Source organism: Agelaius tricolor, unplaced genomic scaffold (assembly GCF_023055355.1).
Source record: "Agelaius tricolor isolate 1412-34295 unplaced genomic scaffold, bAgeTri1.0.p SCAF_19, whole genome shotgun sequence".
NCBI lineage: Eukaryota > Metazoa > Chordata > Aves > Passeriformes > Icteridae > Agelaius > Agelaius tricolor.
Window position 1 is genome coordinate 12,197,404 of NW_027269279.1, and position 23,232 is coordinate 12,220,635.

Below are 23,232 nucleotides of genomic sequence, written 5' to 3' on the forward strand. Positions count from 1 at the left end.
TTATTTCCACACAGAAGTACCAGTTCAGAGGAAGTTTGGAAGTAACCAAGCTACAATTTAGTTCTAGCAGTGAAGTTAGAGGGAACATTCCTTATCATCTCCCCAGGCCAGAGACAGCCCTCACCTCAGCACTGCACATCTGCTCCAGGGGTGAGCAGCCCTGCATCCCCCAGTGCCATGCTGGCTGCTGATGCTCACCCCTTCAGACACGGATGGATCACTCCTCCAGGTAAACTGCCTTTTCCCTCAAGATCTCCCATCCAAACACACAACTTCTGACACAAGTCTTCAGCCTCTGAAGCCTGGTGAAAGCTCAGTCCAAAACAGAAGGACTGCACAGTCACCTCAAGTTTTATGCAGAAGTAGAATTAAGTTTAAAGCAGCACATTTTTGATATAAACACATAAGCCACAGAGCATTACTGCAACCTCAGCTCTTACCACACCAGGATAGTCACTTTCATTATTAGTATAACACACTTAGAACAGGAAACACTAGAGAAACATTTACTTTACTGTTACTTGCTCCCTTACACATGCCCATCTAATGACCTTTCTATTTACACACACATCTCCTGCTGTCATCAACAGAAGTTGTGCAGGAAAGCCACAGGCAAAAACTGAACAAGTTTTCCTCAGAATTTTTATGTACACTACAATTGCATCTGTATAGGTACACAGGTAAAGGCTTATTTCATAAAATGATTAGATGCTTTACTTAAAAATACATTAATACATATACCTATTTAATGCAGCACTCCAAACCACTCTGCAAAATCATCAGACACGTCACTTTCAGCAAAACTTTGTGACATCCTTTTCATACATCAAACCTTCTGGGAAGCCATTTACTATTTCTGTTAATGCCTTAAGACATATTTGATGCCATGCAACTCCAAAAGTTTACCAGCATTTAAATAACCCACTGCTGGTTGATCATTGATTTTGCATATACTCAGATGCACTTCATCCTCATTCAAAGTTAACAAACATAAGGATCCAAAAAGATGAAAACCAGAGATGAGCAGAGAAGACTCAAAGTAAATTTTGACAGTATTTTATTACCTACCAATAATTTCATATTATTTCAGCTAAATCACCCTGTCTTTAATCATTTACCACCCTTTCATTCTGTGTCTCTTCTCCTGTTCCTCAGCACCACAGTCAGAGTTAGCAACCCCTGCACATGCAACCTGAGCACCTCTTGTTCCAGCACTTACCCTGACAGAATTCTGTGTTACACCATTTTATCTAAATGGATTAAAACTGGTCACTGGGAAAGACTCTTTCTACAAGTACAAGAGCGTGCCCAAGAGTACGTGAAGTACTTCTGAACGCGAATTACAAGAGCACTCTGCACAAAATTGCAAACCTGCAATAAAACTGATGATTGGAATTTTGATCAGTTTGTGGAAAATGGGGATCCTGGCAGTGGCTCTAGCTGGGCCAGGATCTCACCCTGGTCTGCAGTTGAGGATTCAAGAGGAGTTGCACAGAAAGAGTTTATTTTGATTATTTTTCTCTTTACTGGGTGTTGTCATCCTATTGCAGGGGTTCCATGCTGTTGTCTCCTTATCACAATAGTTCCATACCTTCCTGGTGTTCTCTTGTGGGCAGCTCCTCAGAGCACTGACGCTTTCCTCCTCACAAAGCAGCCACTGACTCCAGTTCCCTTCTCACCCACCCACCCCACTCTTTTATAGCATCTTCTGCTCATTGCTTACAGCTGGGGCCTGTTAAAGTCAGGCCTGCTCCTGATCTTTGATAATTGGCCCAGCTGCAGCTCCTTAGGGGTGAGATTACTTTCTACACTATATTTATTTTCTTATATTCTGTCCCCCTAGAGCTGAGGTTTAGGTGGCACTAGACCCAGTGTGAGCTCCATCTTCAGTGAGTGATTCTTTCAGACCAGAAGAAAGAACCTGGGACACTCAGACACAGCCTGGGATCTATCTCACCTCAGCATAGATTCAGTCCTTCATGGAGGAGATCATTAAGTCACTTCTGGTAGTAATTCTACAGTTTAGACAATTGCCCTGAAGTTTTTTAGGTTCACATTGCAAAATTTTAAGATCTACTTTTAATGGTATATCCAGCTTCAGATGTACATAAATCTGCGAGTGAGAAAATTCAAAAACTGGTCTTGCCTCCAACAGCTTGTCCTTAATCACCACAGCATCCTTTTGTGAATGATTGGCTAGTTGATTATTTTTCTTTCAAATGCATGTCATAAACATCTTACTGAAAGGAAACTAAATAAAACCATTGGGACCTACCAAACAAATGCCACTATGTCCCCACACCAATTCCACCTAAAACTCCTCAACTGGAAATCAACTATTCTCAAAACTAGCAGAAATTAGAAAAAAACATATTTTTTCTCCTTTGACAATAAAGACCACATGGAGGTACAATGTTGACACAGTGCTGTTGAAGCTCTCTTTCATAATAAAAACTTATATTATTAAACCTACAGAGTAAACAGCTGGACCCTTATAATATTACAAAGGCCATGTTACATCTGCCTGGGATCCATCTGCATATATCTGTTTATAAAGTCTCCACAGTTTGCCAAGAGCAATGGCTAATGCCACCCAGCATAACAGATTTTAAACCTAGGTACCTGTAATTAAATTGTGCAAGCAATATTTGTCTGTGCATTTGTAAACCTGGCTGGTGAACAAAGTGTTAAATGTCAGTGCAGACCCATAGATGAGCACACTTCTTAGGAACCTGCCTTTTCATTGCACTGCTCTTGAGGGAGAGCATCCACAGCTTTCAATATAGCATTACAATTTGGAAAAAAAATATCTTGTTAAAAACCAAACCATACCAAAACTTTCTCAAACAGACCTGAAAGTTAAAAGGAAAGAAATCGAATTCTTTATAAACAGCATGAGAGCTACTTCAAAATGTTCTGTCCATTCCTCAATAAGAAAGGAAACCAGAATGCAAGGAAAGGATCCACAATAAAGAGAGCAAATAACTATACCATATTCCCTGAATATAACAGGTTGGTGGAATTGAAGTGTTATCCTGCAGAGAATGGCAATTCACTCCAAGGGGAAACAGAAGGGAAAAGGTGTCTGACAGGTAAAATACAAGCTGGATACTAGGAAAGCAAAAAGCAAGTAAGAGCAGATAGCAAAGGACACAAAACCAAATAACAATAAAGCCTATTTGCATATCAGAAGCAGGGAATCATTGGATTTGCTAGAGCTGGGATTGAATAGAGCACCTGAAGAAGATAAGGGCATTGCAGACAATCCAGACTGTGTCTTTTCACCAGCCTTTGCTATGGAAAATGTTGGGAAAACACATCCCTGACTTCTCTGATAAAGTGAGTGACATTTCTTCAAACTGAAAAATCAAAACGGGGTGAGGAAACACAATCAATTGAAAGCAATAAATGATGAGGGATGAGCTCCTGTCCCACTCCCATCGACGGGTCTTTTACCATTGATTTTAGCTCTGTCAGGATTTCACTTCAGGACTGAACAGAAACAGTTTCAAAACATGAAAAGGCTGAGCTGGCCATCACAGGGGATTGTTCAAGTTGCAGCAGTGGTCACAAAAACCAAGCAAAATCAGAGAACAGAACAGAACAAAAAAAGGTACAGTAGGAAATTTTATCTTTTTAGTCAATATCCAATCTCTTCTGGAGTATATATTCAGCTTAGGATTCCTGCTCTAAACCAGTGACAGTGGTATTTGACAAAAGTTAGACAACAATAAAAAATGATTATGGAAGCAAGTTTTAAAAGCTAGAAGGAGACAGGAATTTAACTTAGGAAAGAGATGGATAAGAGGAAACACAGTAGAGCTGCAAAGAATGCTATGAGATAGCAGCAAATAGGATGCTCTTCAATTTAAACTTTCTCCCAGTACTGGAGAAAAGAGAAACTCAGGGCAATAAAAAGTTACCAAGTTAGAAAAAAAAAAAAAAAACAAAAACATTTTACTGCATAAACCACAAAAATATGTAATTAATTCACAAGGATTTCTCTGTTATAATAGCAAGGAATATTCTTTGGTGCCTTTGGTATTGCTTTCCTTTCTTGCACAACCCATACAAAGAAATAAGTGGCATGCCAATAAACATAAATTTGCAGAGCTCATTTAAGAGAATGTGCTTTCCTTTTCCTCCTGCCCTAATGCATGAGACCTTTTAGGCTGGACACGAGCCAGGAAGGAAGGGGAGGTAAGCTGAGGCAGGGAGAATGGCTGAGGCAAGGATGAGGGCAGCCAGGAGATGTTTCCAGCACTGCCTGTTCTGTGCCCCATCCTGCACACGTAACACCAGGGGCTGGCTGATGGCTCAGAGACCTGCCAGCTCCTGGCACTGGATATATTGGGTCCCACTCTAGAATTAAGACAGAAACACTAAACTATCAGTGTGTGAAATTTGTGACTTAAATTACAAGGTAGAGCCATCCAAGGAGCCTTTTGCATAATTCATGACACTTCAGAACTTCACATATAAATCAAATAGACGGAAAGTCTATCATTTCTGCTCTGTTTAGCACAGATCCACACACAACTTGGGTAATGGCTGAACAAACAAGCTCTCTAGAAAATACAATACTGCAGACATGCTCTTCACAATACTAATTCACACAGTAAATTTTGTACAGGACCATTCAAGTAATACTTTTATTAAAACTGCTTGTGTCGAAAACACAGAGGTCATAAAAATAATCAAATGAGTCTGGTTAGGGTTTTTTGGTTGCTTTCTTTGGCCCAGCAAATGAATGCCTACAAACACTCATGTGCAATGTTTTTCCATATTGGACTTAATTAAAATTTATGCTGTGATTCATGGGCTGGCTATTAATCATTTTGTCTAACGCCGTTGAAAATGAAATTCCAGGTTCTACAAAGCTCCAACACTTATTAAGAAGCTCCAAAACCAGCAAAACACATTCCCCAGGTTGAACAGCAAACTCTGACAGACTTTCAACATTAACAGGGTGCCTAAGCCTGACGCAAACGAAGCGTGTCAAGGGAAAAACGTTCTTGATAAACACACACAAAACACAGAGCTTCAGAAAGAGCAGTAACCTTGACTTACTGTGGCTGTGCCGGAGACAGTTTGTGCATTTGTGTCAGCTGCACTCTGTTCAGAGTGTGTCTGAGCAGGAGGGTACATGTTTAACGTGTGCTCTGGAACAGTGCTTTGGCCTGGGTAGTCTGGAGCTGGATGCGGATGTGGGGCTGTGTATTCTGCAGGGATACCGTTCTGAGGTGGAGCAAACTGCGCTGAGGCATAAGGCTGGGCCATTGTGTCAGGAGGTGCTGTAGCTTCCTGATTACCCTGTGGAAACCAAAGGGAAAATAGTAATAATAATAATAATAATAATAATAATAATAATAATAATAATAATAAACAACGGAAGAAATGTGGCATGAGCTAAAATAAGCGAAGGCCCTGAACCCGTAACGCAGAGAGCATCCTGGCCTGAAAAGGGCACAGTGGCTGCTTCTTGAGGAGGATATTTCTTATCTGCATTAAATGCATCCTGCTAACCCTATTAAATGTTGTTATTAGACAAACAAATCTGCTGCTCCCTGGATAATTGTGGACTAGTCTTTAGGCAGGAAAGGTCAGTGAAAGCTGCCTGCACTAATGATGGCTCAACAACTCAGACAAGGAAGAGGGACAGAGCCAGTTCATTCCAAAGGTTCCTGAGCACAAGTGCCAGCACAGAGCTGGGCTAAGCTCAGCCCCCAGTCTGTGATCACTCTGACTGACCAATTACAGAACACAATAGAGGCTGTGCACAATTTGGGTGCATACTGTTAACAAACACTAAAAATAACTATGTGCAATAATGCCCTGAGATATTCAGAATACTTTGAGATACCCTTCATTGAGCCATTGCAGGCCACAAATGCAAAATAGTAATGAGATCTAGTTATAATATTAAGTATTTGAATCTGCAAGTGCATCAGTTCAAAACTTTAAATAACATTAAAAAATAATTCTATATCAAGAGAAATAGATTTAAGAACTTTAAAAGTTTTACATTTGAAGACAGCAGTATTTCATTTCATATCACAATTAGCCTATAGCATTAATAACACTACCCTCATCTTTATAGAGAGATGCATATTTCCATGTGATATTATAAAGAAGAGCCAAACCTGTTAATTTAGCAATTAAAAAACTTCTGACTAAATGTTTTCCCCACACCAAAAATAATTCTAGAGGAGGAAATGTATACTACAATCTTTCTGAACCTATATAAAAAAATGTCCAGAATGAGATTTTGCCTGAGATACAATTAGAGGCCATTAGTGCAGGGACTACCCCAACCTCAGATAAACTAATATACAAAATAAAATTATCCCACTAATAAGCAAGGAATATAAAAATGCACAATTAAAATTTAATTACCTTTCAAGCTACTCCATCATTCTCCCACCAACACATGTACAAGCACCTGCCCAAAACTATTGCAGGTATTTTATTCCTACTCATCAGTCCTTGATTTCCCAATTTAAAATAGGGTGGATGAATAAAAGACATTCTTCTGCACTTTGTACTTAAGGGCATTTACAGCCAATTTCAGCTCATTCAGACATCAGCTCTCTGACCTGAACTCATCCTAAACTCAAGAGCTTTTAAGAATTCACACAGGAGTTAAGTCTTGGTACTCGACAGATTAAAAGAGAAAACTGAATTGTCCTTTGTAAGAGGCACTCTGTGTGTCTGAAAAAATTAGAACTTTATATTAGCAATCAAATCCTCTCTAATTTTAATCCCATCATTGCTGCTGGTTTAATGTATGGCCTTGAGCAAGTGGTTTCCATTGCTTCATTCATCCATCCTTAGCAGAAAACCATTGTCATTTACTGACTTCACAGGGTTAAGTCACTGAGATTTGTTTGTGTATCTACAATCTCAGCAAGGTTAAAGCTGCACTGAAACTGGCCCTGTTAAATTTCTGTGGAGGTTAAAACCTCTTGCAAATGTGTACTTTTACCCTCTAATATTAAAATGGTCAAGCTCCTTTCTTATTTCTTTTACCTAATATTTTCACTATTAAAAAAAAAATTTTAAATCCAGCTGAAGCAAAACCCAGGAATGACTGGATTACACCAGAGACATTCATTAAATGTTAAAGAAGTACTTTTAAAACTTGTGTGGGAGGCAGCCAACCTTAAATTTTTTAATGAGCTGTTTCAGGAGGGACTTGAGCAAGGGGGAAGAAGGAACAAAAGCAAATCCAGATTCTGCCTCTATAAGCATTTTCACTGTGCTGGTTTTGAAGCACAGGAGCTGGTTAATGCTGGTCCTTAAGCCATTCCTTCCCATCTGATGCTGAACACGACACCAGAGCCAGCAGCTGGTAAAAAAGAGCAGCAATGGCATCAGAGGGACCAGGGGGTGATGTCCAGGTGCATTTCATCCAAAGGGTTTTGTACCACCTCCAGCCCTAAACCAGATGTTGCTGAGACCCCCACTGTTTCTCATTAACCTTGACAGCAGTTCCATGAGGACCCTAATTAATATTCAAAGCATCCACACCTAGTGCTAATTACAGCTCATATTTAATTAAGAGGGTTGAACTTTTCCATTATTTTTACCAGCAACTCCAAACTTTTTAGATTTATCAGAAAATGGCAAATTGCACTGGCAATTTCAGAACCTCCACAGTGCTGAGACTCTTCTGCCTCTTCCATTAGACCTGTTCAGCTGAGGTCTGCCTCGCTTATTAATAACTGAGACCCCATTAATAAGTAAACAACGAAGGGTCAGGGATTTATCTTCTTTTTGCATATTCAGAGATTTACAGCCTTGCCATTGAAGAAACCCAGCAGAAAACTGACAGGCAAGATTATCAGTGCAGGCTCTGCAGGTTCATTTAATTGTTGGAAGATGGGACATTAAAGAAATTAAACTTGCACATGCTACTGCAGGCCCTAAGTTTAAAATGATAGTGACAATAAATCTGAGATGTTCATCCCTTAAAATAAGTGACTACTGAAGCCTTTCCTAGCCTTTGAAATTAGTGTGAATTTATTATTCATAATTAATTCTACAGACAAGGTATTGCAATGTAATATAAAAACACGTATGCTTAAACAAGTTCTTTACTATTTACTCAGTTAATAATAGCCAAAGCAAATTGTTCAAAATACTAATTTCTGTCAAGAACAATGAAGTGTCAGCTATCACACATTTGTGTCTACGTGGGGTTGATGGAAACCTCAGACTACACATGAGATACACTCAAATAGATTTTAAGGAACCAAAAATTCTTTAAATAGAATCAGCTAAAATGTTCCTTTATTGTGCTCTTTAAAATACAGTGAACTGAAATGAATGAAAGAAATAATAAATTCTAATGCATTAAGTTGAAAATATGAAATAACCCTAAAAGCAAGAGGAAATATTGATCCTAAATTAGCCCATGAACTCAGGTACTGGGGTAATTTCAAATCTGTGTATGACAGTACACAGGCACGGCTTAACCCCACCCAGGCAGGAGAGGCTGAACAGAAGTTGTCCCTTCAGACTCAGTTCCAAGTATCTTTAAGATTAAATGACCCCTTAATGCTCACTTTGTGCATGGTTTTTTTAAAAAAGTGGTTGTTGGCAACAGCAAGGAGAACAAAGGATGGCAGACAGTCAGGCTCTGCTCAATGTTCTGGCCCGAGTCTTAATGAAAACCACATTTCAACTGAAAAATATGCTTTACGTGGCAGTGTATAAAATCAAATTTATTGCTTTCTGGTTAAATGTTGAACTCTAAAGAACAAAAAAAAAAAAAAGGATTCCAACGATGTAGGTAAGTAAAGATTCTCCTATTTCATCCATATTATCCCATTTGAAGAAAAGCTTAGAATTTAAACTGCTGCTACTATCTCAGATGACTTTTCAGCATCTCCTCCTCTGAAAAGATTTCATAATTAAGAAATGTATAAAAAGTGTCAAAACATAATAAGGCAAGCATGTTATGTTTGTAGACAAAGGAGAGAGCAGAGAAAACATTTCTTAGGCAGTGTTTCTTTTTCTTAAAAACACATTTGCAGCATAAAAATGTATTCAATGAAAACCTTTTTGCTTGCCTGCATTTTGAAGTCGAACTCACAGTTTATTGTTTGTTTTTCTCTATTTTCCATTTGGTGCATTTTGTTTCTTTGGCAAGAGATAGTTCACATTTAGAGAAAGCCTCCTGTACTGTAGTTAAATGAGCCAAACTGCATCGTATCCTCAGGGCACAGAAACAAAGAAGAAAAATGCAACATTTCTCTGCAAACCTGCTGGTTCTAAGGGCTCAGTTACATCTATCAAAAACACGATTCCCCATAGCTGGCCCTCCTTCAGATTGAAGCACCAAAACACAGCTTAGAAGCCTTGCATGCAGTGGTGCAGCTGCTTATAAGAACAGCCCTGGCTTGCCTAAAAACCAAGAGTTTCTAGTGAAAATAAAAGTGAAAATAAAAGTGAAAATAAAAGTGAAAATAAAAGTGAAAATAAAAGTGAAAATACCTGCTGTACCATGGTGCTGCCTCTATTCTCCATAAACTTAGCAGCTGCTCTGCTCCCAGGCCATGCAGCGTCTGCCCAAGGGGAGCATCAGTGCAGGCTGGGGGCGTGTGAGCAGAGCAGGGGTGAGGGACTCGGGGTGCTGAGGCAGGGGGAGCCCATGCAGGGCTCTCTGCCCTCCCAAAGGCTGATCCAGATGGGGCTCTCTGCCCTCCCTCCCTCCCCACATCCCGGTGCTCCCAAAGCCTGATCCAGATGGGGCTCCTGCAGCGGGGGCCGCGCCCCATCAATCACAGCAGGCCACTCCTCTGGCTCCTGCTACTGCTGCTGGAGTGCACCACTGAGCAGATGATTGCACAGAGAAGGAGGAAAAAAACACAGCTTGACTGCATTAATAGCTGTTTAAAAAACATTGGAAATGCTACTGTGGAAGTTGCCGGAAGCTGGAGGTTTTTGTTTTAAAATTAACACGGCTGTATCCAGAGACCCAAAACACCCTGAACGTCCAGGGCTCTGGATTTGGGATAGCTACCATGTGCATTTCCATGTGCATTTCCATGGGATTAATTCCTCCTCCATGTGGCAGAGTTAAAACCAATAAGGTTCTGATTTTAAAATTGCTGAACACCACGAGCAAACCTTTGATACTGAGCTAGCCTGGTTTAGATTAAATCTACTTTATCCTTCCATTCAAAAGAAATATTGTTTCCTTTTTTGTTTTATTTCGTGACATCCCTCTCGCTTAGCAGGGGAAATATTTCAGAAGTGCTACCAAGGTTTAGTTCTGTGAGCCACTTTAAGCAACCTAATGCTTCACTGTTAAAGGAACTTTTCTAGATGCTCCAGAGATAGCTTCAAAATGATTGAACTTCTATCTAAAGAAATAAAGGAAAGAAAAATAATTTTCAAAAAAAAACAAACTAAAGAGATTCAGACAGCCCCAAAGAATACACATTTATTGCCACTCTGCTGCAGACTGCCTACAGATATCAGGGTTCAGAAGCAGGGCAGACACGTAACACTGGAATTATTCTAACAAACCTTCCAATTCAAAGGGGTGGGCAGAGCAACAAACAGTCATCAATTCATCATTAATCTTATATTCCAACTGAAATATATTGGAATTCTTTAAAGTAGCAGTGTAATTCTTCTAGGTTTGTTGCTGGCACTCCCCAATTAATGATAATAAAAGCAGCCACTTCAGATTTTTCAGAAGGAATCAGACATCCAACCACACCGAACTGATAATCACAACTGACTGACTCTGAGAGCTTTCTCTGTTGTAGCTTAATTATCTGACCAGGCCACTTGACTCGCATCATTTGCTTCTGCAATCACACAAAATGAATGCTCCAGCCACCTCTCTTTTTTGGAAGGTTCAGGGCAAAGCCAAACTCAGCTTTCAAAAGTAAGACCGATACTGCAAAATAACTTTTTTTCAGAGAGCACAGGGGGAAAAGATAACAATAAGTAAGCAAAAGAGAATTTCTTTGCTACCTTAGCACAAAAGTACCATTTCATTTCTCCCACTGAAGAGGAACATTTACTTTTGGTCTTTCTTACATATTAAATTCTGTATTCCAATAACAGTCTGTGCTCTTGTGACTGCTGCATGTGTGTTTGATAGTGACAAGTTCACTCTGTGTCAGCGCCTGAGGTACAGAAAAGAATTTCAGCACCTGAAACCTCCCGACAGCCTGCAAAGAACATTTACTTAGATTTCCCTGAAAGCAGCAAAGCACTTGCCAAAACTTAGCCTGAATTCACATAATGCTATGGACACACCACTACACATGGAGAAAGGCTTCCCTCCAGCACCTTCACTCCTTCCAGCTGCTGAAGCTTTCTACTGCCTTTGTGATGCTGTCATTTATTGCCAGAGCTTTCCTTATCCTACATGGCAAATCTTTATCCTGTTGTTTCCAGTGGCCCAAGTGCACACGACTCTGCCACACTGATTTGTTTTGCTTCCACATTAACACCTAAATCTTTCTTTTTAAGATTTCTTCCTCTCCCTCACTTTCTCCAACTCTGACCCTTAAGGTTGTCCCAACTGCAGCTCAATCCTGTATTCCATCAAACAATATTTCCCTTGGAAACAATTTTTACATCACATTTGAAAAACAACTCTCTAAAATGGCCTTAAGAGCCATACAGCAAGACACTCTGAAGAAATCTGGTGCATCTACAACGAGAATTGATTCTTACAACTTCCTAAGAAAAGTCTTAAGATAAGACTTTAAAGGATCTCATCATTACCCACAAGTCAGTAGAGGAAACTCCACCTCATTTGTGTTATGCTTTTACTAGAGCATACTGATGATGATGCAGCATCCTTGTACCCAAACAGAAGGGAAAGAGGGCAAAAAAAGGAGTTGGATTATTAATATAAAAGGTACATGAAAAGCCATCTGGAATATAGGATTTTAAAGGGGGTAGCAGTCAACATTTAGAAGTTTAACCCAGCTATGATTTCCAGCCCTTGGGCATCAAGACCAGGTCCAAAACTGTTCAACTGATCTTCACAAAAGACATATGTCAAGTGTCTCACACACTTTCTGTAATAACTCATTGTTTTGCATTCTTTTATGGAGGAGGAGAAATTTGATGGACTGTTGGTTTTTGCAGTGTCATTGGAGAGGCGGCACTGTCACCCTCCAATCCACTGGCACTTTTGGAAAGCTATAAATGTTGGAATCAGATATTAAACTTCCTTTTTTCTTCTTCACCTTGAGAGCAGCGGTGTGCGCTCGTGTTCTTCCGTGTCCTACAGTGACATCCTGGCGAGCAGAGCTGGGTCCAAAGCAGTGCTCTGCCTTCCTGGCAGCCAATGCCAACTGCTCTGCAGGCTGCACTAGCAAAGGGTGGGCAGGGAGGTGAGGAAAGGGATCCTTCCTCCCTGCACAGCACTCGGGAGAGCATCTGGAGCACCATCCTGGAGCGCCTCAGGACAGGAGATGTGTTTGGGAGTTCAGTGGTGGCTTGCCAGGGCAGCTGCAGGGCTGGAGCACATGCCAGAGGCTGAGGCAGCTGCTTCAGCATGGCCTGCAGAAGGGAGGGCTCAGACACCTTAATTGCATCTTCTTCCACTTAACCCAAGGTTACAGGGACGGGACCCGCAGGTACAGAGTGACAGAACAAGGAGCAACAGCTCAAAGTTGCCAAAAGGGAAATTCTGGTTAGCTCCCAAGAATAAGATAATGAATGTGAGGGAAGTTAAGCTCAGGAAAATGCTGCTCAGAGAGGAGAATTTCAAACCTGAACTCTAAAAGTCCCTGAGCAACCTAATCTGTGTAGTTACCCCTGATTTAAAAGGGATATTGGGATTAGATGGCTTCTGAAGTTCCCTTTCAATCTGAATCATTCTGTGATTCCATGTGGTTTCAACAGTAGCAGAATAGCTTCAAAATGGATTTTATACTTTTATCCTATTTGATGTCTTTCTTCATAAAGGATTTACTGAGAAGGAAGAGACTAGTTACAACTTCTAGCCTATTTCCATCCTCAAGAAACAATGTTTGAGTTCTTTGAGATGTATTTGCAATGTTTCCTTAGAAAAATATGTTTGCATTTGTTTAATCCACAGCCAGAGCAGTATGGAAGTGGCAATTCTTACAGTGCAGGCAAGACCAGCTTCACAAATGATTTAATTTAATGCTGTGAACTACGGCACGTTTTCATTTTCTGCCAAACATGACCCATCTCAGCAGATGTAGAGGAACACTGCCTTACATCTCCATAGAAAGGAGTAGTTTTCTCCACCTTCTGCATGACCTCTAAAGCAGTAACTACAGCCATATAAGTTTTCTAATTTTATCTGCATTTTTCCTTCCGAAATACAATTTATTTCAAAGATTAATTTATTGAAAACCACTGCCACCGTTTAAAGCTGGATTGTACATCCATTTTCTTATTTTTCTAATAAAGTGATTTAAAAAAAAAACCTTTTTTTTTTCTTTACTGTAACACTGAAGGTATGGGACATACTAACCCAGGTGACAAACCATGCTTATGCAGCAAGACTGTGTCTGCTGCAGACACAACTCTGCATTGTGCTTTGTAACCCGTTCTTCTGGATTCCACTGAGACAGTTCCTGCCTTGTAACCCACACACAGACATAGGTATTTCCAGAATTTGAGTCAAAAAGCTTCTCTAAATGACACCTCAGTGGTAAAAGATTGAACTCTGCAAAGGTTTGGAGTCTGCAGAGAAAATTGAGCACAATCAAATCCAAAACCAGTTGCAGGTAAACAGTTTTTAATAGATCATTTCTAGAAATCTGATGAGTTCTTATAACATAGCTAAAATTATGCATTAAAGATTTGCTGTAAGCAGAATTCAACACCTCAATTCCAGTTTACTCCAAAAAAACCTGACTACATTTTTCAGGAGATTGGGACTGGCTACAGCTGGTTCTTAAAAGCGCCTAAATGGAGCAATTGAATCTCATTGATACTAAAAGTTGTCACCAAATTATTCCCAATTTAGAGATGCCACCTCATCCAGAGTTTCAGTTGGCTTTGCAATGGACATAGCATAGAATAGAGTGAAATATTTACCCAATCTGATCTGTCAGCCTCAGAAGGTGGTGAAGCTACAGCCACCTGCTGAAAAAGCATTCCTGAAAGCCATTTGTGCCAGAGAGAACGGGATCAGAGTTTCATGCTGCCTAATTAGTGATGAGATGGTGATAGATAAACTAAACACTGGCAGGACGAGTGAAGAGTGCCACAAGGATTATACACAGAACAAGAAATGGGGCTGGAGACCCTTGCAGACCTTCATGTGCTTCACAAAGGTGAAGTGGCTGCACCAGAGTGAGCAGAGCCACCCCCAAGCACTCGGTGGAGCTGGAACTGCCAGTGCCACCTCTCTAAACTGGACACTTTAGGTGACCTCTTTAAACCAGGTCACAATCTTTCACTGCTGAGCTCTGATGGAGCCTCAGAAAGCAAAGGGGACATTTCATAATCCCTCACAGTGAATCATTTCCTAGGGCAGCACCACAACAGCCACGTTCATCCATGGTGTGTGATACAGTAGCACAAATGGGAGCCCATTACTTGACTCACCTGAAATAAAACACGGAACACAGGCAGCTAGGGAGGGAAATGAGCATGCAATGCCAAAGCTGCCTTAAGCAGCAAAGCTGACAGATCATCCCTGCTCAGCTATTTGGATACAGGGTGGGTTTGAAAGCCAGAATGAGCCAGGTTAAATGACAAAAATTCCTGCAAAACTGTGCCAAATGATCAAACACAAGCTGGTTTGTTTTGTTTTACTTTGCTTAAACCAGGTAAATTTAAGAGTTTCATTTATGTGGTAAGCTCCATAAAGACAATGACATGACTGACTTTGGGAATTTGGAGGAAGACCAGGAAAGTCAGCAGCAGAGTTATAAAACTGGGCTTCAGAAAAAGAGACTTCAGCATATCCAGGGAAAAGTTAAGAAGGTTTACCCTTAGAAGAAATCCCTAAGGTTTACCCAAGAGAGGAAAAAGTGCAAGGTAGCTGCCTGATTGAGATGTCAATTAAAGAGAACTTCAGCATCCAGGAACAAACCATCCATTAGGAAAGAAGATACTTAGCAGGTTTACATGGCTATGAAGGAGGTTATTGAAGACAGACACAAAATGTGAGCTTGGAAGTGATGGAGTCAAGGCTTGGCAACAAAAGAGAACCACAGAAGTATTGCTCAGGTACTTGAGAACAAAAATGAGAAGGTTTTTTAGTCCAGCCTAGCTGGAAGTAAGACATTCTTAATTCAAAGATGTTAAAGGTGACAAGAAAGGCTCTTTCATGAAAAAAAAAATCTAGACATTAACTATTTAACATTGCTTTCAAAGAATGTCTGTTTCCAGTCTCTGTTTAAGATTTCCACCATTTTGTTATTTACAATGGAACATGGATGACCTGAGCTGCAATGACCAGCTACCACAGCAATGCCATCTTGTTTAATGCCATTTAAAGCAGCACTCATTTTTTTGGCACTGAAATGAAATGATGGAACATGATCGCTGATGTTATTTACTCCTAAGATTAAAATGACAATCAAAATATCATTGGGCACAAGGAACAGACAGCTTGGCTTCCTGCCTCAGCCACACTTTGCTATGCTTGTTTATCACTGAGATCATTTGCATACTTCAGTGGATGTTTATGTTAAGATGCTGTTGTAGCATTACCAAGGAACTGTTTATCCAACAGTGTTTGTCATCAGCAACCTAAGGCACAGCACTGAGGGAAGGTAAAGACCTTCTCAACAAGGAGACAAAAAAGGCACTGTGTTTATGCAAAGCAAAATATATTTCTAAGCAGTGCAGAATGTCACAACTGCCTAAAACAAACAAAAATCTATTAATAGTGTGCTATAAGGAATCTCCAGTTATGGAGCTAATGAACAAAATCCTTCAATGGTTCCCATAGCAAAGGAAAGACTTTCACTGACTATTCTGACTGGCAAGTTGTATGTCAAATCTCTAAAAAGCTTCTGTTACTATGAAAGGAATAGCCAATTTTGTCCCTGTACCTTCATTTCCACAGTCCCCCAGAACAGAGACTAAAACTGGTCTCAAAAAGCTTCTGTTACTATGAAAGGAATAGCCAATTTTGTCCCTGTACCTTCATTTCCACAGTCCCCCAGAACAGAGACTAAAACTGGTCTCAAATCTACATGGCCTCTCCCTGCACATCTCCTTGGGAGATTTATTTTACTACTGAACCTTCTTCACAAGACTGAACATACTCATGTGCCAGTAAATCTTGCTGCAAAGCTGGTCTCTGCCTGTGCTACAGGTGCATAACCCTGGTCAGCTTGAAAAACATGGTTTGGAACAATACATTATTTTAAAATAGCGTATATTGTGGGACTGGATGAAAACCACCTTTCCTGGTTTACAGTTTTATTTTGTGAGGAAGGGGTGGTGGAAGGAGAGGCATTTCCAAACCTGTAAGAGCACTGAGAGAAGCTCTGGCATGTCAAGCAGAAGCATATGGCTAATCTACAGCAAGCACATCCAGCAGTGTTTGTGTTTGCACAGTGCAGGGGCCTGGACAGCAGCCACAGCATCCAGGCTCCAGAATTAGTGAAAATACACACACCACTTCTGGGAGAGAAAAGTTATAGCCTGGAAACTGTTTCTAATCAATGGGAACTGGCTGGCTTTTATAGTAGAACATTAGATTAAATAAGATAGCAAAAAATATTGAGGCAGTTCTGCGTTTGCTGAGTGCGCACCCAGCGAGATGGAGAACGCAGCAAATGCTTTTGCATTTTAGCTGCAGAAGAAATTCTGATTAGATGCTGCTACACAGCAATTGATAGTGAGTAGGTATTCAATCAGAAAAGTGGTTTTCTTTTAAATATTACAATCACATGGTACAGTACATCACTTGTGTCAAGTTAAATTTAATCATATCAGTGTACTTAAAGGAAAAAAGTTGAATACCTGCTCATATGCCCATGCCAAGAGGGATTATATGAGACTTTACGAAGCCTTTTCCTTTAATTTAATATTCTGATAGCTGTGTAGAACAATTTTGCTATGTATTATATCCTCAAGCTGATCTATTCCACTGTCATTTTAATGCACAGCAATATGTCTGAACTCATGGTGACAGCATCGTGTGTCCTGCCAATTACTGACATTCTCCCATGTAACAGCAAAGGCATTTTCCTTGGAACAGCAATTAGTTCTAATTTTAAGTGTTGCTAATTTTCCTGAGAGTAAAGCAATATCATCATCTGCTTTTAAATGTGTAAAAAACACATTTAAAAAGAAACAATAACCTATGTGCTCACTAATGCTTGCTGATTTTTGTCAGATTTAGAATCAGGGATGTGAAGGACTGTGTTCTGGAAAAGGTGTCTGAGCAATGCAATACTGGATAGCTTTTTACTGAAATGCACTTTTTCTACATATGTTTAATGGCTTATCTGAACAACACCAAAAATCATCACTATATAATCCATCAGAAACAAACCAGCTTTCAGCTGCCAGAGACTAAATACAACAAAAACTTTGAAATGTGAATTGAATTCTGGGAAAGCAATCAAAACTGTGAAGTGACACATGTGTCAGGCATGCACTTAGGCAGACTCAGTCCACCTCAGAATACATGAAGACTGGATGGATAAAATTCAGGATCCAAAATAGGGACCTAAAAGGCACAACTCACCTCTACACATTCAGCAGGTCTATTTTGCCAAGCCTTTTAGTGAATTCTCCTCTCTTCTCATCCAGATCCTGATTCCCTTTTCCCAATATTTTAAACCTTCCTTTTCCCCCTCCCTCTTCTTCATGTTGTCCTTCTTTACTACTTCCTCTGTCTACACCTGCCCACACCAAGCTGAGTCTCCCCTTTAGCATTTACTGCAGCAATTGAGAGCAGAGTAGATACAGAATGTTATCTGTTTTACAGGGGAACACATTAATCCTGCCTGAGCTACTGAATGGAAGCAAGGCATGATCTCCACATGTATCTTAACTGGGATGCAAAATATCCCATGTAATTTTGGAGCTGTTCTGAACAGAATCAGGCCACAGGGCTGGTATAGTTAAAGTCCTTTTTCATCTGCTCTCATTTATTCCAGATACCATTGTAGCCAATTGATCCAAAATATATTTTTGAACTTGACACAGCCTAGGAAATATCCATTTGTTGGTCTTGATGAAAGGGTAAGTATATTAACTTATACTCATATAGTATATCTATAAATACATATATTTATTGTGTAAATAACCACTAAGGCTTCACTGCTCCTTGGTTGGCTTCATGTATTATAAAAGTGTTCCATGTTTAAAATAGACTCCTAATTCTACAGCTATTAATATCTCCCCTGCCAACAGTTCTAAAGAATAGTAGGGGGAAAAAATTTAAAAAAATCAAATCAGCTAGATTCAGTTAATAAAAGGTCAAAATGGAAATTTAAATCCTCCAGTAAAGAGGTCTGCAGTGACTAACAGCATCAATTAAGAAAAGCAATGCACACTAAATTAAATTTTAATGTCACACACACATATATGTGCTCATGGTATCAAACTAAGAACCAAATTCAATGGAGACTTATGAAGCATAGTAAATTAATCTGAACATGTTGTTTATTAATAAGGATTATGAAATCAAATTTTCAAATTATTGTTTTAACTTCATTTTAGTAACACAGATTGAGCACCAGTTAAACAACCAGAATTCAAGGCCTCTCACATGCTTCAGAAGCCAACAAATTATGATATAAAATATCTCCAATTAAACAGAGAATATGACATCAATTCAAACAATTCAAGCAGTGCACATTGCAAATGCCTCTATTGCTCTATGCAGAAAAGTGAGAGCAAGGGTGAAGCTACCCTGGTTTTAATCCCATTTTCTCCCTTTCTTGGTTTTTGACAATTTAAGCTATTTTCATTTCCATTTCTTACAAACATAAACCAGAAATTTAAGAGCATGGTTTGCTGCTAGAACTTTCTTGTTAACATCTTCCATCCTGTGAATCTCAAAGAGCAATATCCTTGCACCTTTGCAGTTAAAACACCAGTTAAAAATAAATAAACAAATTAGCAAGCTCCTACACACCCTGAGCCACAGAGCCCACCTGAATGGGGGTTCCCATTGCCTGAGGTGAACAGAGTTTTAATAGAATTACACAAAACAAAAAGGCAAATAATTTCAGACTAAAAGCAGAGCACTCAGGAGTCAGTGCAGAAGCTCAGAGGAGCTTTCCCTTCAGCAATGCAAATTCCTGATGCCAACAAACTCCACAACAGTGTAACTTGCAGATCTGCAAGTTTTTAAAATAATCTCTGGTTGTTGTGTCGGTTTTGTTTGGGTTTTTTTGTGGTTTTTTTAAGAACAATTTCAGGCAAGTTTTATTGAAAACTTACCCATGGTTCATTCCCAAATAGCACTGGGTTTTGAAATACAAATGACTTTAGTGTTAGACAGGAATAATGAATCCACCCTAACAAAACCCTCTACACCTGTATCTGCCAGGTATGCACCATTAGTCAGTTCTATGTTAACTGGGACCTCAAAGAAAAAAAAAAAGAACAAAACATGGAATTTAGATGAAAACTAGCTTTTACATATGCTTTCAGGAGAAAAAAGAAAAAAAATATCTGCCATAAATATAAAAATCATCAGAAATGGGTGAAGATACTTAGAGGTATGTTTGCATTTTCAGTCTATTTAATCCAGCTAACATTGTCAGCTCAATTCAGAACAGGTTTCTGGAAAGCAGTAGTAGAAGAGATGCCAACATTCATAAATAATTATCTAATCTCTTTTTTCATGTATGAAACTTCTACTTCTCAGAAAACTTCATTGTGCAGGATCACCTCTGAGAACCAAACTGTCTCCCTAAAGAAAGTACCAATTTCTCAGTGACTGTGGAAGAAAAGAGGAATTTTAGATGTTTTCAAGAAAGCAACCAGACCAAGCAGACACAGAGAGCTGGGTTTCAAACAAGGAGATCCTTTCCCTTGAATGAGCTCACCAGGTTTAGAAATTCAGTAAATCCAAACTTTTACACTCAAATAAAAGCCCCAATTTTTGCTGCTGTAAATGGCAAAGCCCTGAAGCTATTTGGCAGCAACAGGGAGATTTGCACAGGCTGCACAAGTTGCATTTCACTTTTAGGAGATAGGTATGGCCCATGAAGACGCTCTGCTGAATGCATTTTTTGTTTCATGTATCAGTGGTTTTGCTTGGCAGAAATTGTTGCATGTTTTGAACTCTAAGCCCCAGATGTGAGCAAGAGCAGTGCAGCAGAAGCACAGCAATGATGCAGCAAGACTCATCTATTTCCTGAGACACTGGTGGATCAGATTTTGGGATGTGGGCAGTTTTTAGGAATATACTGCACTTTGCAGTCAGGTGATGATCAAAGAAACAACAATGACCAACATGTCACCCTCTGCAAGGGCAAAGGAAATTTGGAAGTTCCTTACATGGATCTGCACAATCAGCTGGTTTGGCTTTTTGGACCCTAAAAATGGTTCAGTGTATGCAACCCAGTTCTCCAGTGAAATACACAAATTCTGGTAACATATTTATTCTGTCTCAACCAGGAGACTGTGAGTATCCAGCTGGAGCTTCTTGAAGTTCCACAGTCATTCCTGCAATGATCTGTGTGGGCACTCCCTCCATTTAACAGCAGACTTGTGGAAAACAAGGGAAGGACAATATGCAAGAATATCCCTTGATTGGTAATAAGGAAAATATGCAAGAAATACTGTATTTGCAAGAACCACTCATTTTGACAATTTATGTTCAAATGTGAGCAGGGATACCTGGATTTGAAAAAAAGCCTGCACTTGTGAACTCAGAAAAACAAATACCCTTGCTAGCTTAAAAACACATTCACTCACATGAGAAGAAAGGCTGCAAAAGGAATAAATACTTGGCCTGAGAGATGAACAGTGACTAGAAAATAAAAATCTGCCCAAAGTCTCAGCAGAAGCAATAGTAACCCTTTAGGTTATACAAGTGCACACCTAAGGCTGCTATTTTTCATAGATTTAAAGCATTCCTTCCCTTCTGTTAGGGCTCAATGCTACTTTGATCTAAAAACAAACGGGTGACAGAGGATCCCACTCCCTAAAGAGCCAAGAGAGAAAGTGGCAGCTGGACCAACCCCACCCCTCCAGTGGCAGCAAGGCAGTGTAGGAGAGCCTGGAGGTACAGACAGCATTTGGAAGCTTTGCATGTCTGTACTACACCCATTTTTATCACAGCACTAAAGACAAAGGCTGGGCAAACTCTCCAGACAAACTGTTCCAGTGCAAAACTATTCTCATGGGGAAAGCTTTCTTTCATAACCACTCACTGCAGTTCTGCAGTAGGTGTTGTCTCTTTTCCTCCCACCAAACACCTCTGGGAAGAGATTTGCTCATTCTTGATACCCCCTTGGTGAGCACCTAAAGGCAGCTCTTGGGTCACACTGGAGCCTTCCCTTCTCCAGGCTGAGCAAGTGCAGTTCCCTCAGCCTCTTACCCTGACCTCCAGGACATCCTGGGGGCCTGTGCTGCACCTTCCTTCTGGTACAGGAGAGCCACAAACTGGGCCAAATATCTTGGATGCAATTTAACAAGTGCCAGGTAAAGGGAGAAAATCACTTTTGTCAATATTCTAGTTACCCTCCTGCTTATCCAGCCCAGGACACTCTTGGCTCCTCTGCTGCCAGAGCAAATACACTCCTCAGGTGGAAATTCTCTGTTGGAAATGCTCACAGGGGCATGACATGGAGATCTGGTCAGATGGGAGCTGCTCCAGGAACACCAGTGTTACAGATGTATACTATAATATTGGCTCATTGCAAATATTAAAATGGATGCTCTGTGTATAATGCTAAAGTAACTTTGCTATGAAAATTCAGTTTTTGTTTCTGTTGTTAATTAACCTTAGACACAGTAGTGAAACAGCTGATATAGATGTGCTTGTGTTAGAATGCCTGCTTGGTTGGGATAACATCCAAGGAACATATGATGAGGAGCCCTGTTAGTGATGTGACTATCAACACTGACCATTGGTAGAAAATAGGGACCAAATAGGGACTTGGCTGTATTGCCTTTGTCTCCTCCTGTACTTTATTAAACTTTCTAATCTTTCTACAGGGCAGTGAACTGAGGGCAGAGTGCTGATGGCTCTGTCTTTGTGGACAAGCAGACTGACAGCATTAGGAGCCTGGATAGTCCTGCTACAACCTTCTGGTGGCAAACAAGAAACAGTTCTGCATTACAGAAATTTCAAACTGGAGTTAGAATGTCAGAAACTAAGAGTTCTAGCAATAAGGATGAAAATATGCCTATCTGTTTAAGAAAATCCTGCAATTTATTTTATATCTATGAATCAAAAAAAAAAATAGCTCCACAGCCATTCCTCACAGCAGCCACTACCTGACATGATCATTTTAACACAACAACTGAGATAAAGAGAAGAGGGAATGGGTAGGACAGGTAGTGGGTGGTAGGATATGTATTTTCACGGTAAAAAGAGATAAAGGTATTACAAACACCAGCATTTACATGGAGAGTCACATCACCCACCACAAACCCGGGATTTAATAGGTTGCTTAAGAGCTAGGAGAGCTCTCCAGCCCAGCCCTAGCCCATTTAGCACATTAGCTCGCCCTAATGGGGAGCTCTGATCCAGAAACGCTCAGCACCTCTGCCTGCGGGTATTGCCACACAATGCAAATGAAGTTGTAAAGAGAAATCAACTCATCAATCACAATCACAAGGGGACACTGGGCAATGCAGAAGGATTAGCGTTCAGGTCTTTGCTAGCACCACTCTGCTTTAATTAAATACCACCTCGAGTGCTTCATTACCAGCAGAAATCTCAGCGTTGAAGGCTGGCATGCTGCAATCAAAGTGCTGCAGCTAATTAGAAATGAGAAAGAGAAACATGTTCATTAAAAAGTCTGGGATTCCCCTACCAGAAATGACCTACACCTCGGAATAAAAACTTGCCTTTCTGTGGATTTAGAACAATATATTAAATAGCTTTTATTCAGGTGAAATCTTTAACTTTGAACCACACTCCTGCTATTGTCTTTCTTACGTAAAGGCAGATTTAGCTGCATCCACCAGACCATTGTTAGAATTTAAAAGATTCTGGGCTTATGGTTAGCTGATAAGAGCCTTAATTCCTCTTCTTCTAACATTTGATACACTAATTTAAATTTTTTCAGACTTGGCACACTCAAGGGCTTTTTGCCTTACTTCCCTGGATAT

General features: G+C 40.0%; 1 protein-coding gene across 43 annotated transcripts in view; it reads right to left on the minus strand.

The window, feature by feature from the left end:
* RBFOX1 (RNA binding fox-1 homolog 1) overlaps positions 1–23,232 on the minus strand; it is a 1,203,461-nt gene that overhangs the window by 124,466 nt on the left and 1,055,763 nt on the right. For all 43 annotated transcript variants that reach the window (XM_071444294.1, XM_071444285.1, XM_071444280.1 and 40 more), the window contains one exon: positions 5,071–5,313. In XM_071444294.1, coding sequence (XP_071300395.1) covers positions 5,071–5,313 — 243 coding nt within the window. The remainder of the gene's footprint in view (positions 1–5,070; positions 5,314–23,232) is intronic.